This window comes from Artemia franciscana, chromosome 10 (assembly GCF_032884065.1).
Source record: "Artemia franciscana chromosome 10, ASM3288406v1, whole genome shotgun sequence".
In the NCBI taxonomy this organism is placed as follows: Eukaryota; Metazoa; Arthropoda; class Branchiopoda; order Anostraca; family Artemiidae; genus Artemia; species Artemia franciscana.
This window is the reverse complement of record NC_088872.1, coordinates 46,870,361-46,886,322: the sequence shown is the minus strand read 5'-3', so window position 1 is coordinate 46,886,322 and position 15,962 is coordinate 46,870,361. Positions and strand designations below refer to the sequence as shown.

Sequence of the window (15,962 nt, the reverse complement as noted above, 5' to 3'; positions counted from 1 at the left end):
GATTCACTCTCTTTGGTGGAGTCGGGGAGGGGGAAATTCGGAAAAATTAGAAAAATGAGGTATTTGTAACTTACGAACGGGTGATCAGATCTTAATGAAATTTGATACTTAGAAGGATCTTCTGCTTTAGAAGTCTCATTTTAAATCCTGGCCAGATCCAGTTACATTGGGGGGAGTTGGAGGGGAAACCGGAAATCTTGGAAAACGCTTAGAATGGAGAGATCGGGATGAAATTTGATGGGAAGAATAAGCACAAGTTATAGATACGTGATTGACTAATTGGAACGGATCCGTTCTCTTTGGGGGAGCTGGGGGTTGTTAATTTGGAAAAATTAGAAAAATTGAGGTATTTTTAACTTAAGAACGGGTGACCATATCTTAATGAAATTTGATATTTAGAAGGAGCTCGTGACTCAGAGCTCTTATTTTAAATCTCGACCGGCAATAAGCCTCTGATTTTCTTTTTAAAGCAATCAATTGATTCTTGAAATTTTGATAGAGCTCATACCATATGAGCTCTTGGCTCTTATGGCACAAAAATTATCCCATATATAATGGGGGCTGCTCCCTCTTGTACCCCTTGCTCTTTATGTTAAAGTTAAACGTTTTGAAGAACAACTGCTGAAAAACAGGGGCTGTTAAAATTGAATAAGAAGCTTTTAAAGAAGTAAGAAGTAGTAAGAAGCTTTTTAAAATGCTAAAAAATTACAGGGTAACGATCGAGGGGTAGAGGAAAAAGTCGCCTCACTCATATACAGAATAATTTCTGTTCGTTTTAACTTTTAATTTCGCTCGGTACTTTTAGTTGACCAAATATAATTTCTATATCACAAACGCGAAAAACAAGAAGAACAATAGGGAATTTCCCAAGACAGTGGGAAACAAATTAGAATGAATATTTTGGCCCTATATCCAAGGGCCGTCCTCGGTAATACAAAAATACAAAAGAAGAAATAACCTACAACGGGATAAAATCAATAACTAAAATGAAAAAAATTTCAAAACGATCCAAGCATTCTAACCTCAGCGAAGTTCAACCAGGACTGACAAATAAATTGCTGAGGTAAGGATGCTGGGACTGTTTCGAAAAATTTATCATTTTAGTTTTATTGATTTTATCCTGTTGTAGGCCTAAGTTTTTTCCTCATATATATTTTTGTATTGCTGAGGACGGCCCTTGGACATAGGGCCAAAATATTCCTTCTAATTTGTTTCCCATTGTCTTGAGAAATTCCCTATTGTTCTTCTTGTTTTTGGCATTTGTGATTTACAAAATATATTTGGTCAAGTTGTTTAACAAATATTATAAATCTAAAATCACAGGCTCTCAGTTTCAATGTTTCAATAGTTGAAAATAGGTTTCTTGGTTAAACCCATTCATTTGGGAAACTAAATGAAAATAACAATTTTTTTTCAACTAAAAGTACCGAGCGAAATTAAAAGTTAAAACGAACAGAAATTATTCCGTATATGAGTGAGGCGACTTTCTTCTCTACCCCTCGATCGCTACCCTGAAATTTTTCAGTACTTTAAATAAGCTTCTTATTCAATTTTAATAGCCCCTGTGTTTCAGCAGTTGTTATTCAAGACGTCTAACTTTAACATAAAGAGCGAGGGGTACAGGAGGAAGCAGCCCACTTCATATGTGGGATAATTTATGCTCGATTTAAGTTTTAATATTGTTATTTACTTTCAGTTGAAAAAACGTGATTTTTAATATTTAGCTTCTAATCGTTTTTCAGATCATGCCGGAAAGTCCCCCATCCATAGAAAATTCCCCCGGGGAAATTTCCTCACCATGGAAAATTATTTCTGTGGAAATCTACCACCCGAAAAATCTCCACACATTTCCAAATAATAAATACTATATACAAATGATGGGCAACTGTATAACTTACGGCTTACAGCCCTTTTCCCAGGGACTCTGAGGGACCATGAAATCCCCAAGGGCTGTGGGGGGAGTCATGTGATCCCCAAGGGATTTGGGGGGACATGTAATCCCCAAAGGCACAGTTCTTGAAATTTTCAACTATACCGAACAAAGTGGCTATCTCAAATTTTAATTGGATGTCTTTTGGGAAAAAAAGGCGCTTAGGAGAGGGGCTAGTTGCCCTCTTATCTTTTTGGTCACTTAAAATCGCCATATAAAAATTGAGTTTCTGTTTGAATGAGCCCCCTTCCAACATTCTAAGACCATTAGTTCGCTATTATCACTCCTGGGCAAAATAAAAAAAAGCTAAAAAAAAAAAAAAAAAAAAACAACAAATGAACACGCACCCCTCATCTTTCTTAAGGCAAAAATTCAAATTCCACATTTTTTGCGGGTAGCAGCTTGAAACTTCTACAATAGGGTTCTCTGATATGCTGAATCTGAAGGCGTGATTTTTATTACATCTTGACCTTTTTGGGCTATCTCCACCTTTTTTCGAAAATCAGGCCAGTTTTCCCAGGCTCGTAGCTTTCGACGGGTAATATTAAACGTAATGAATTTTATGTATTTGGAATCAGCAAGAAAAGCCAATTATTTTTTTTATAAAAAATCCTTGAATTAATTCTTTTAACAAACCTTTTTTTTAGAGTTGCAGTTTCTATTGGATTATTTTTTTTAGACTTAGAAAAATGTAGATATAAAATGCTCGAAAAATCACAGGCTCTTGGTTCCTATACTTGAAACTAGGTTTCTTGGCCAGGCCCACTCCTTTCGGAAACAATCTTCCTTGTGGCGACAAATGATCTGGTTCTATTTCCCGCATCAGTCAAATTTCAACCTCTGACACTGATTTAAATTTCAATATACTAAATGAGCCTAACAATGAATTGATATTTATTCTTATCTGTGAACATTTGACATGGGCATAACAAAGCAACATGCTTGGACCTAAACCCTCAAATACTGACTCCTGTCAAATTTCCGACAGTAATTACAGCCCCAGCTGAGATGCAATCCAGTTTTACTACTTCATTTACCTTTTTTCAGACATCTCAAGTTCAAGAATTCACTTTCACTCAAAGCAATGGCTTGCTAAAAATTAATGACGTAGCCATGTTTATACGCAGTAAAGAGATTTTATTGCCATCAAAGAGCAGCTCAAGGGTTAAAGAGAAAATCAAAAGATATAAAAACCTGTAACCACCTGACCTTGGCAGGTGTCTTCAATCCAATATCTCTTATTTTTTTTTTTCATTCAAGTACAAACGATTTAATAAAATATATCTGCTATCGTAACTGGCTCAGTGGCACGGTTGCCATGCCTCGTAATTTATCACTATTTCTAGTGATTTTTATATTGCCTGATCAAAAAAAATCCCTAAATCAGCACATAAGTCACTAAATATTGAAGAAAATCAGTAAATCAACGAAAAATTAACAAAATCCAGTGTTTTTTTTTATCAGAGTGGCAACCCTGCTCAGTGGTGTCAATTCACAAAATTTTAGAGAGGGGCAAAATGTGTTTTTTGAAGTCTAGGGGGGGGGGAAAACTTTTTGAATTTTCGGATGAAAATTACCGAAAATCCTCACCGCGAAAAACTTATTTTCCAAATTAGAGAGAAGAGGGATTTATGCGATACTGCCCTCCCATAATTGGCGCTACTGACCTCACTTCTGAAAATTTAAATATTATTCACATATATATTTTTTCTCAAAAATGAATAAAGTCAATAAAGAAGGTAACTTTCCAAAGGGTAAAATAGAAAATTAAAATTTGGGTGCTAAGGTAGATTTGAGTGCTAAGAGTAGTAAGATAGAAACTTAAAATTTGGGCGCTTAAAACATTTGCATTAAAGTGAATTAGGAACTAATTCTTTTGACAAATTCTGGCTATGACAATGCTTGAATGTGAAAACCACAGGATAATATTTCGTTCTGACCGCGAGTAAGAGCGGCAACACTGGGGAAAATAACAGGTAACTTTAAAAAGGATAAAAATGTAACTTTCTATTCTAAATTAATTTTTTCTCAACATAGAAAAGCAGAAATTCTGGTTATGGGAATGCTGGTACATAATTAAACTCGTCCAACCGGAGTCAAGACTGGGGCAGGTAAGAGGGTAACTTCGAAAATGATAAAAGGGTAACATACAAAATTTAACTGATGGTTAACAAATGTTATGGCACAAATGTGACTTTACCAATAATTAGAATTAGCATATTCACCCTTATTAAATACTTCACGACCGCAACTTTCAAAAATAAGTGAAATATAATTAAACTGTTTTAAAAATCACCATAAAACAGAAGAAATTCCAGTTGTGAGAATATTGGCGTATAAAAACCATGTGAAATAAATTTGGTTCTACCCACGTCAACACTTGGGCAAGTATGAGGGAAGGTGCAAATAAAAAATAGAACTGGGGTTTAACACTTTTGAACAAATGAGGTTTAGGCACTAACTTTTGAATCAACAAGTTTAAACTTGTTCAATGCTGCATTACAACCACGAATGTAACTAGGTGGGCCTAGTTTACGATGATTATATTCAAAACAGAAGCAAAAATATGACGAAACTGGTTTAAATCTCACTATAGAAACGCAAAGCCTTTACTGAGTTTTTATATATAAAATAATCAAATAAACATTAATAATAAAATTTTAAAATAAGACAGATAAAAAGAATGAATTAATAATAAAATATATACTGAAATTACAGAAAATAACAAATATTCATTTATTTATAATTAAACAGTAAGCTCTACAAATAATGTTGTTCAATCTCAACTTCCAAGTTTACAATAAAAAAAAACAAAAAAAAGATAGTTAGGTCAAGTTTTACAAAATGGATGATATATTGTCAAAATCATGTTTTATAGCTGTTCTTCTTGGGCTAAATGAGAAAAAGAGGTCCTCCCATTGGATGGAACGAGGTAAGAAGAAAGGATTTAAATGAAACTGGAACTTCATTGGAGGGAGTAGAGTTTGAAACTTTGAAAGGGTTAAAATGGGGGAGGGGTTGCAGCCGTGTTGACCTCAGGCGGCTTGGTGCTACGATGGTTGGTACCGTAAATTTTTGTGCTAAACTAGTTTAGGCTATAACAGTTTAATTTCCAAACCAAAATATCAATCGTTTGAGGTTGAAATAAGCATATTAGCATTGTAAATCACAAGATACACGAGGTAATAGACAAAAACCTGTCTTAAAAATTGTAACTAAAAGTCGAACTACTGTTATAGAACTTTTAAAAATAGTGGTTCGACATTATGTTTACACAGAAAAAACAGGAAATCTGAACTTGAACAAAAATCAAGACCATGAAGATCTTGAAGCGAAAGTGTTTTCGGACTTGTACCAAACCAATGCAACTTAGTAATAATTTTGATTTTGACAGGGCAAGATTTATCGGTTGAACTTGACATATACATTTTCGTGCAATAAATTACAAAATGCACGAGGCGATGTAAGAATTCTGGACAAGACAATTGTAGCCACAATTTGGAGAGCTATTGCTAAGCTTACAAAGATAATTAGTAGAGGTTTTAGTTAAGAATATTATTATGCCTTAAAGAGCTTTGATGTTTTTAACAATCATGAGCGCGGAAGTAAAAGCAGTAGAAATTATATATATATATATATATATTATTATGCAGAAATTATATATATATATATATATATATATATATATATATATATATATATATATATATATATATATATATATATATATATATATATATATATATATATATATATATATATATATATATATATATATATATATATATATATATATATATATCCATTTCACCCAATCCATTCAACCCAATTCGATCCATTTCACACCCATTCGCACAACCCAAATCGATCCATTGAGAAAACAATTCACTTACTCAATCCACAGAATAAACTTTATTGACAAAACATTAAATCGCGAAGAAGAGAGAAAACGAGGACAATAACAACCAATGAAGAAACTACAAAATTATGCAAATATTTCGGTTGAGATCTCCCCTCAACCATCCTCAGTGCAGAATCACAAAAAATCCACATAAAATCCAAAGGACAATCTGAAAAACCAAACCTCAAAATATACACTGATAATACCCTACCTGGCGAAAAATTAGCCTTTAAGAATGCTTTACATAAAATGAAATCGTGAAATGCCATTCAGTGTTGTATTTTTTATTCAGTTACCCTTTCATCGTTACTTGGAAAGCGTCACCTGTTTCCATTCTAGGGATTTCCCCCTATATTGAGGATTTTTTAGGTCTTTTAGGGTAAACTTTTTCATTTAGGGATTTTGGGAATTTTAAAAGTCTTCTGGATCGTTTAAAGAATTTCTAGAGTTTCAAAATTCTTTCAACAATACTAATCATTTGAAGAAAACCTGGTAAAGGTGCAGATTAGAGACTCTCCCGTGAAAATACCTTCCCGTGGAAAATACCCCAGTTGTAAACACTCCTTGGAACCTCGGCGGGGGTATTTTCTGAGGGGTAAACGCCTAGAACCGTTATTAATACCACCTTTTCCTCTTCACTCTTAGGTTAATAAATTTCCTTTTCACTCTTAGGTTAATAATTGAGAAGTCCCTTCGTTGTCAAACACCTTTGGTCCTTAGTTTTATCGATTATGAGCAAGCTTTCGATTCTGTTGATAGAACAGCGTTAACAAAGGTCTTATCGTTATATGGTATACCAGAAAAATACATTAAAGTGATTTGCGCTATGTACGAGAATAATACTGCTGCGGTTAAGGTAGGAAATGAGGTTAGCAACTGGTTTTGTATTAAATCAGGAGTTAAGCAGGGTTGTGTTCTATCCCCCTTTATATGGATCATTTTGATGGACTTCGTCTTAAGGAGCACAGGAAAGGCAATTGGAGACCATGGAATCAAATGGGGAGGAAGAACGCTCCTGGACTTAGATTATGCTGATGATTTAAGCATATTAGATGAAAGTGTGAGCAAAATGAATGAATTTTTAGAGGTTTTACGAGTTCAGGGTGCTAAAATAGGCTTGAAAATTAATGTTAAGAAGACTAAGTCACTAAGGTTAGGAATAAGTGAAGATGAACAGGTGACCTTAGGTAACGAAAAGATTGATCAGGTTGGGAGCTTCAATTACCTTGGTAGTATTATTAGTAAAGATGGTGGGAGCAGTGAAGATGTTAAAAGTAGAATAGCTAAAGCTCAGGGTGTTTTTTCACAGTTAAAAAAAGTTTGGAAGAATAGAAAGATAAGCCTACAAACAAAGATTAGAATATTGGAAGCTACAGTGATGACAGTGGTCAAATATGGCTCTGAAGCATGGACACTCCGAAAAGCAGATGAAAATTTACTAGATGTTTTCCAGAGAAATTGCCTACGGATTGTTCTGGGTACCCGGCTGACTGACCGTATTTCAAACAGTAGGTTGTACGAAAAGTGTGGTTCAATCCCGCTTTCTGGGGCTATAATGAAAGAAAGGTTGAGATGGCTAGGCCACGTTCTACGGATGAAGGATGACAGATTACCGAAGATTGTCCTTTTTGGCCAACCGTCTGGGGCTACACGGAAAGCAGGTCGTCCTTGTCTGGGTTGGGAGGATGTCATAAATAAGGATTTAAAGGAAATGGGAACTTCCTGGGAGGGTGTAAAGAGGGAGGCTTTAAATAGATTAGGTTGGAGGAGGAGCGTGCGTAGCTGTGTTGGCCTCAGGCGGCTTGGTGCTGCAGTGAGTTATTAGTAGTAGTAGTAGTAGTAGTAGTTTTCCTCTTCATCATCCCAGCTAAATGTTGAGAGGGTGGAAATCCTTTGTCCGAGGGACACGGGTTCGATTCTTTGGGTGGCCGGTTATTTGGTTTGGGACGGGAGTCAGTGGTGTGACTCTAAGCTCAGCCAGAGTCGACGCCCAGGTCCAAGTGGCTACCTGGAGATCTGGGGAAGGTAAGCAGGAAGGATTTGCGAAAGCACAGGATGGCTGGTCCCCAATCCTTAAACTTTTGTTTAAAGTTTAGCAAATTTAAAATTTAGCTAAAATTTAAAAAAAAATTAAAAAATTAAATTTTTTTTTTTTTTTAATTTAGCAAAAAACATGCCAATATAATTACACAACAAATTTTTTTAGAAAAGTGCAAAATAAACAAAATAATTCCAAAATCGTTTCGTTTTAAGTATTATTTAAATACATTTAATGAGACTAATCACACGAGACGGAGTATTTTTATTTTTGTTAGCTGAAGTGTAGTTTATATATTTTATTTTGTTCACTGCTTTATAAAAATTAAACCCGTTTTTTCTTCAATTATTTCTTCGGGTTTGAATTCTCCCCTGAAACGTTCGTGTGAATAGTAAAAACGTAACCAAAATGAATAAAAAAAAATATGCGTTTTTTGAAGCTTTTTATCCCCCACCCGAAAAAAATAATCCTGCATACGGCCCTGTATAGAGTTTAAATTTTATATTTAACATTATATTCCAAAATTATGTGCTAAATATTGCAACTTCTCTGGAACAAATTTATCTTCTCCTCGCTGGAGTAATGTTTGTAATAAAAACATCATTTATGCATCGAAGTTTTTTGATCCGTAGTAGCATGCACCAATCCTTTCTAAAAGGCGACAAAAAAACGAGAAGAAATTGAGATGTAAAAAGTTTTATCGATTCCTTTTTTGTAATCTCGGGTTGTTGCGCTTTGGGAAGATTAATGATTATAATATGGTTTTTTACAACCCCATGTGAGAATATTGTTTTTGAAGAAAGCTTATAAATAATTTCTGCCACCACACTGGCTAGCCGTGACAAAACATAAAATCATGAAGAAGAGAGAAAATGAGGACAAAAAGAGCAAGTGAAAAAACTAAAAAATTATGCAAATATTTCGGTTGAGACCTCCGCTCAACCGTTCTTAGTGTAGAATAATAAATAATACAGATAAAAGTCTAAAAGATTCAAAGATTCAGCGTACCTGGAAAAAAGATCCTAAGATTCAGCATATCAGAGAACCCCACTGTAGAGGTTTCAAGCTGATATCTGCAAAAATGTGGAATTTTGTCAGTTTTGCCAGAAGATAGATCACGGATGCATGTTTATTTGTTCGTTTTTTTCCCAGGGGTGATCGTATCGACCCAGTTGGCCTATAATGTCGGGAGAGGGCTCATTTTAATGGAAATGAAAGTTATAGTGCCCTTTTTAAGGGGCCAAAAAAGCTGAAGGGCATCTAGGCCCCCACCCACACCATTTTTCGCAAAATCATCCGACTAAATTTTGAGATAGCTATTTTGATCAGAACACTTGAAAGGTCCAGTAATCATGTCTTTGTAGATAACATGACCCCCTACAGCCCTGAGGAAATGTTTTTAAGTTACAAATTTTGTTCGTTGGTTACGTATAGCGTTTGTTATTGGGAAGTATGGATGCACTTTTCGGGTGGGGAGAGGAGGACGAATTTTCTGCTGGGGTAATTTTTTATGGGGATAATTGTCCATGGAGAGGGAAGTTTCTGGAGGGTGAACTTTTCAGGGGACATTTTACAGTATGTGAATTAGCCAGAATTCCTATACAAAATGTCCTTATATGTCTTGATTTCTCTTTATCGATTCAATTTTACGTGTGGAGATGTTAAAGGTAATTGTCTAGGGTAAAGTTTTGCCTGTATTGAATTGTCTAGAGTATATTTCTGTAGGAAGAGGGGAGTTTTTCTTGGAGGTGAAGCCAGATGTCCTGGCATTATTTAAAAAACCATCAGAAACCAAATACAAAAAAGCAAGCAAGTTTTTTCAACTAAAAGTAAGGAGCAACATTAAAACTTAAAACGAACAGAAATTATTATATATATGAGGGATGCTGTCCCCTCCTCAACATATCGCTCTTTACTCTAAAATTTAAATTGTGTGCTAATTCTTTAAAAACAACTCCTGAAACACAAGGGCCGTTTAATTAGAACTATAAGTAACTTTTTTTTAAGTACTGAAAAACTTTAGCGTGAACAGTGAGGTGTTGAGGAGGGAGCACACCCCCTTCATATACGTAATAATTTCTGTTCGTTCTAAGTTTTAATATTGCACCTTACTTTTGATTTTTTTTTATCAGAAAGGCTGTGGAAATAGGAGAGGGCAGAGAAGTTTTAATGAGAATGACACGAAGATTGTTCTTATCTGGATGGCTAACCAAATTTTCGGTAAAGGTGCGGAAAAAGGCAAGAAGAGGGACTCCTGATAAGAACATCTTATTTATTACTATATATTGTTCAGTTTAATAGGCTCTAAAGGAGTATGGGGCTTTCCAGTAGAAGGAGAATATTTATAATTATTTTTTTTACTGCTAGTCCAGGTTTGACTGAGCAGAACTTCTGCACCTTTACCCTCCCGTGGATATATATATATATATATATATATATATCAACTAAATTTTTAGGGAGAAGTGGTGTAAGGTGATTTCTTCTGGTTAGAAAAATGGGCCTGATGCTTAAAACATATGTTCTTCCATAAAACATCAAGATTTTCACGCATATTTTAAATGTTTATGATTTTTAGTTAAAAGTACTTATAATTTTTCAAACAGGATGAAGTCCACAATTAAGATATTTGTTTCAAACAGTTCGTAGTAACGAACTGTAGTAAGGAGCGACCCGGCTCAAAAGTAACTGAAACTCTAAAAAATGGAATTTTGATACCAATAGTTACATCAAAAGAATCGCATTTTAATGCTGATTTTAAATATATTAGTTTGATCAAGATCAGTTATACCCATCAAAAGTAACGAGCCTGAGAAAATTTGCCTTATTTTAGAAAATAGGGGGAAACACTCCCTAAAAGTCATACAATCTTAACAAAAAGCACACCATCAGATTCAGCATATCAGAGAACCTTATTGTAGAAGTTTTAAGCTCCTATTTATAAAAATGTGGAATTTCGCATTTTTTGCCAGAAGACACATCACGGATGCGTGTTTATTGGTTGTTTTTTTTTCCAGGGGTGATCGTATCGACTGAGTGGTCCTAGAATGTCGCGAGAGGGCTCATTCTAACGAAAATTAAAAGTTCTAGTGCCCTTTTTAAGTGACCAAAAAAATTCGAGGACACCTAGGCCCCCTCCCACGCTCATTTTTTCCCAAAAGTCACCAGATCAAAATTCCGAGATAGCCATTTTATTCAACATAATCGAAAAACCTAATAACTATGTCTTTAGGGACGACTTACTCCCCCGCAGTCCCCGAGGGAGGGGCTACAAGTTACAAACTTTGACCTGTGTTTGCATATAGTAATGGGTACTGGGAAGTGTACAGACGTTTTCAGGGGGATTTTTTTTGGTATAGGGGGAGAGTTGAGGGGAGGGGGGTTCGTGGGAGGATATTTCCATGGAGGAAGTTCTCATGGGGGAAGAGAATTCAATGAAGGGGGCGCAGGATTTTCTAGCATTATTTAAAAAAACAATGAAAAAATAAATATGAAAATTTTTTTCTACTGAAAGTAAGGAGCAGCATTAAAACATAAAACGAACAAAAATTATTACGCATATGAGGTGTTTACCTCCTCGTTATACCTCACTCTTTACGCTAAAGTATGTTTTAGTAATTTCAACTATTTATTCTACGGCCTTTTATGGGACAAAATTTAAGCTTTAGTGTAAAGAGCGAGGTATCGACGAGAGTTGAACCCCCTCATATACGCAATAAGAACATACGAATATAGAAGTTCGTTACGTAAGTTAATTCGTAAATTACGTATATTTTTTGCTAATGAAAACGTTCGTAAAAAATTAAAAGTTCTAGTTGCCTTTTTAAGAAATTAAAAAATTGGAGGGCAACTAGGCCTCCTCCTTCGCTCCTTTTTCCTCAAAATCTTCCGATTAATTGCAATTAATTAATATGCTAATTTCGTTTTGATTATTTATGTGCGGAGAGCCAAAATCAAAACATGCATTAATTCAAAAACGTCCAGAAATTAAATAAAGAAAACAAGTTTTTTTTAAATGAAAGTAAGGAGCAACATTAAAACTTAAAACGAACAGAAATTGCTCGGTATATAAAAGGGGCTTTTCCTCCTCAACGCCCCGCTCTTTACGCTAAAGTTTCTTACTGTTTTAAAAAGTAGAGTTAAAAGAAAGAGTCACACTTTAGCGTAAAGAGCGAGGCGTTGAGGAGGAAAAGCCCCTTTCACATACCGAGTAATTTCTGTTCGTTTTAAGTTTTAATGTTGCTCCTTTATTTCATTTAAAAGAACTTGTTTTTTTTATCAAATTTAAACAGAGATACGGCCAGTATTGGACGTTACGCCCAGCTGGCTCTGTTACGGTCAGTAACTGTATTCGAATTAACTTCTTAATTATTTGTTTTTTTGTCTTTTTTTGTCCGCTTTGTTCGTAAATGGAAGAAGCTTAGACAACAACAAAAAAAAAAGATCAAAACTACGTACATAATTAACAAAGATGACATGATTCTTTTTCTTTAAGCACAGCAAAATATATACGATACAGTCTATCTGGTATTTTTTTATTTTTGGCAGGGGGGGGGGGTATTTATACTGCTTTCCCTTATGGAGTACATATCTCAGAATTCATACCTGATGTCTGAATTGTCACCTGAATATTGCTTAAAATTCATACTACTCTTTACTCGTACTACTCTCTAACTCTCTAAACTCTCTACTCTCTAGTGTCTCTAACTACGTCTCTACCCCATTTCTAACATCTCTCAAGAAGGCAGTTTACTGAAGCAACTTACCTGTTTTGTTAAAACATAATAGGCATAGACTAATATTGCAGTTCCGTAGGTTACGAAGTAGGTTACAGGCTCCATAATGTCCCAGCTATACTCCCACCAAGTGAGTCGAGCTAACACACCAAACTGCACTGCCATTAGGCCCAAGCCTACCCAAGATAAAGCATTTGTACGTCGGTTACACCGTTGAGCAATTGATTCCCGTTCCTACAAGACAAAAACTTATAAATTTAATATATATATATATATATATATATATATATATATATATATATATATATATATATATATATATATATATATATATGTTTATATATATATATATATATGTTTATATATATATACATATATATATATATATATATATATATATATATATATATATATATATATATATATATATATATATATATATATATATATATATATATATATATATATATATATATATATATATATATATATATATATATATATATATATACAGATAAATAGATAATTGGGTTTGGGATTTTGAAATAGACAAAGTCATCAATGCTTACCATGCATTTGTTAAAAAAAAAATAAATTTCCGCGAAATGTATTTTATTATGACAAAAGACAAGCAAAGGCAAAAATCGACATTCAACATATTATAAAAGCTCCAAGCAAAAAATAGCTGTAAATAACTTCATAAGAGTTTATAAAGACGTTAGCCAAGAACCTGATACAGTTAAAAAACAAAGGTAAAGACATGCTAAGGCAAACGTTAAAGATCCAATAACAAAAAAACGTAATTTTTCAAAGGTGGCAATTCTAATTTAAGGTCATTTAAAATGTTTAAGGGGTTGACTGACGGAAATGAAGCACAGACAAAAGTGATTAGAAAACTAGTGAAAGTGAAAACACAAAAGCTAAAGAAAAAGACATGGAAAAAACGACAGTTAGAATCACATTGAATAGTAAACAAAATTTTGAACAGTGATCTGTGGTTGGAAACTAGAAAAGACGTAGGCTATCCGTTATATATAACGCATTAAGAAATTAAATGAGATCATGTATGAATCTAAACTGCTAAAGCAAAAGGCGTGGAAAAAACTTTCTGAAGTAAAGATGAACAAAAATGGACGCGACAATGAGAATCCACATATAGAAGCCTACCGAGTGCCGAGTGCCAGAACACGCTATATATTCACTTAATCACCATCTGATTCTTCTATTTTTTCTAGTCACTTCTGAATTCCAATTGTATTTTATTTTATATTGAAAACACATATTTCCGGAGGCACCAGAGCGTTTGATGAAGAAGAGCTTTTAAGCTTGAGATTTTTTAAGCTTCCAAGAAAAACATTCATGCAAAGAAGCTTCATTGCAGCTGCTAGCCTAATATTATCCAATTGTTTTAATTAATTTAATTGGTTATTTCATTAATCTACTGGTTAGATTACTACTTTATGATTATTTCTTCTTTTATGAATTACTTTAATGTTTAATGCAATACATTAATTTTATTACTTTTTAATTAATTTAATTAATTATTCAATTATTATACTTATTTTTTTCAACCTGCTAAATATAACAAAAAGATGCAATCAGATGAAAAAGTAATTTGTTTACTGTAAATGTCGGACAGAAATATATTTTATTTCATTTTTATAACGTTTTGGCAAACGTCAGATACAAGATTGATAATTTATGATAGTTTTGGACATCATTTGTGAAAGTTAGAAACTAGGAAATAATAAAAATGTAAATTTTGATGTTTGTTAAAATTTGAAAGTTGTCACTTTAAAAGCTGAATAACAACTTTATTTGTTTTTAGTTTTCTACACCTCAAGGGGCTGTGTATATTACATATTATATAAGACAGTAAATAAAGACAGAAATTAATGATTTTGAAATTATTTTCAGGTTAAATTTTAACGATCCATAAAATTATCAGTTGACTGAACAGTGAGTTTGCCAAACACCAAATACTAGTCGGAGTAATGAACGAAATAACCGTCAATCGAAAACGACTATTTGGCAAATGCTCTCTGTTTTTGTGCCAAAATTATCTAAGAGAAAAACAGGGACTAGTTTTACTTAGAGGATTTTCCAGAGCTAAAAAATCATCAACGATATTTAATTATTTGTAACTATTTTCGTTCCAGAACAAGTAAAAGCAACTTGTTTGACTTTAAGTGCAGTACTGCCTACAAAATTAACCCCTTTTATGTATCACAAGCACTTTAGGGCAAAGAGTACGGGTAACCTATAAGAATGGAAACTGGCGCTAGTGTCGGAAAAAATCCGTCAACACCATCTAGTGTTCTGTGACACTTGACATTTTTAAGGCTCAGTAATAATTTTTCTGTCAGGAACTGAGATCATACACTTATTATTACACTAACTTTACCGACTAGATAAATAAAATCTATTAGTCTTATTCTTACACTGGAAAAATGTCAAGTGTCGGCGTTGAGTTTTTATTTTTCGACACTAGCGCCAGTTCCCACTTTTGTGGGTTGCCTATACCCTTTGCTTTAGGGGTTAAATTTGTTCATATGCTTCATTTTAGACTGAAGGTAATTACAAATGAAAGATGTTAATGAAGATTTCTTTTTATAATGTTTTAATTAGGCGGTTTTCTTTTTTTTCGCTGATAAAGACTTTCAGATGTGAAACCAAATTATTCGGACTTAATCATTAATATATCACACACAGGAAAAAGCCTTTAGCTTTTTCTTATCAAGATCTGGGTTGCAGTAGTAGCTAACAGCCTAGTAAGAGAATCTAGTAAAGAACAAGCTGTCGAGCAGCTTATCTCAACATTATTTTTTTATCTCCCGTAAAATCGTGAAAACGGCATATACGCCTTACGTTTTGAGCATGGAATTATCCGAAGAAACAATTTACGAATTTCACTTTCTCTCAAAATTAACTTTTTTTTAGCATGGAAAACCTTTGCCAACAGCGTTAGTGTAGATAAATGTTTATCGTATTTCGGGTTTGTCATTCTAAAACAAAAGAATTCGTTATTTATCAGAAGAGAAAATAGGAAATTAGCATTTTAATATTGCATAGTCAGTGCTAGAAACAAGTTTCAATTGTAAAAATAAATTAGTAAATAGCAGCGCTACATTAAACTGGTGAAGGTATTCACTGGCGAGGTTATTAGAGTAGTTTATTGACGAGCGCAGTAAAGACAATGAACGCAGGACAATGGAGGCAACGGCGTCACGTCCCATCTAGATTTTCTTTCCCCTAGATTCTGAAAAATAATTTTCTTTGGTATTTTCAGTGAAAAGGACAATAACAGAATTACCGCCTCCTAGATTTTAAAAAATATATTTCGCCCCCTTCGATTTTCGT

The 15,962-nt window shown here is 33.8% G+C and overlaps 1 protein-coding gene across 1 annotated transcript in view; it reads right to left on the bottom strand.

Moving 5' to 3' along the window:
- LOC136032273 (calcium uniporter protein, mitochondrial-like) overlaps positions 1-15,962 on the bottom strand; it is a 183,860-nt gene that overhangs the window by 11,119 nt on the left and 156,779 nt on the right. The window contains exon 6 of the mRNA XM_065712530.1: positions 12,633-12,836. Within this exon, the coding sequence (XP_065568602.1) occupies positions 12,633-12,836 (204 nt within the window). The remainder of the gene's footprint in view (positions 1-12,632; positions 12,837-15,962) is intronic.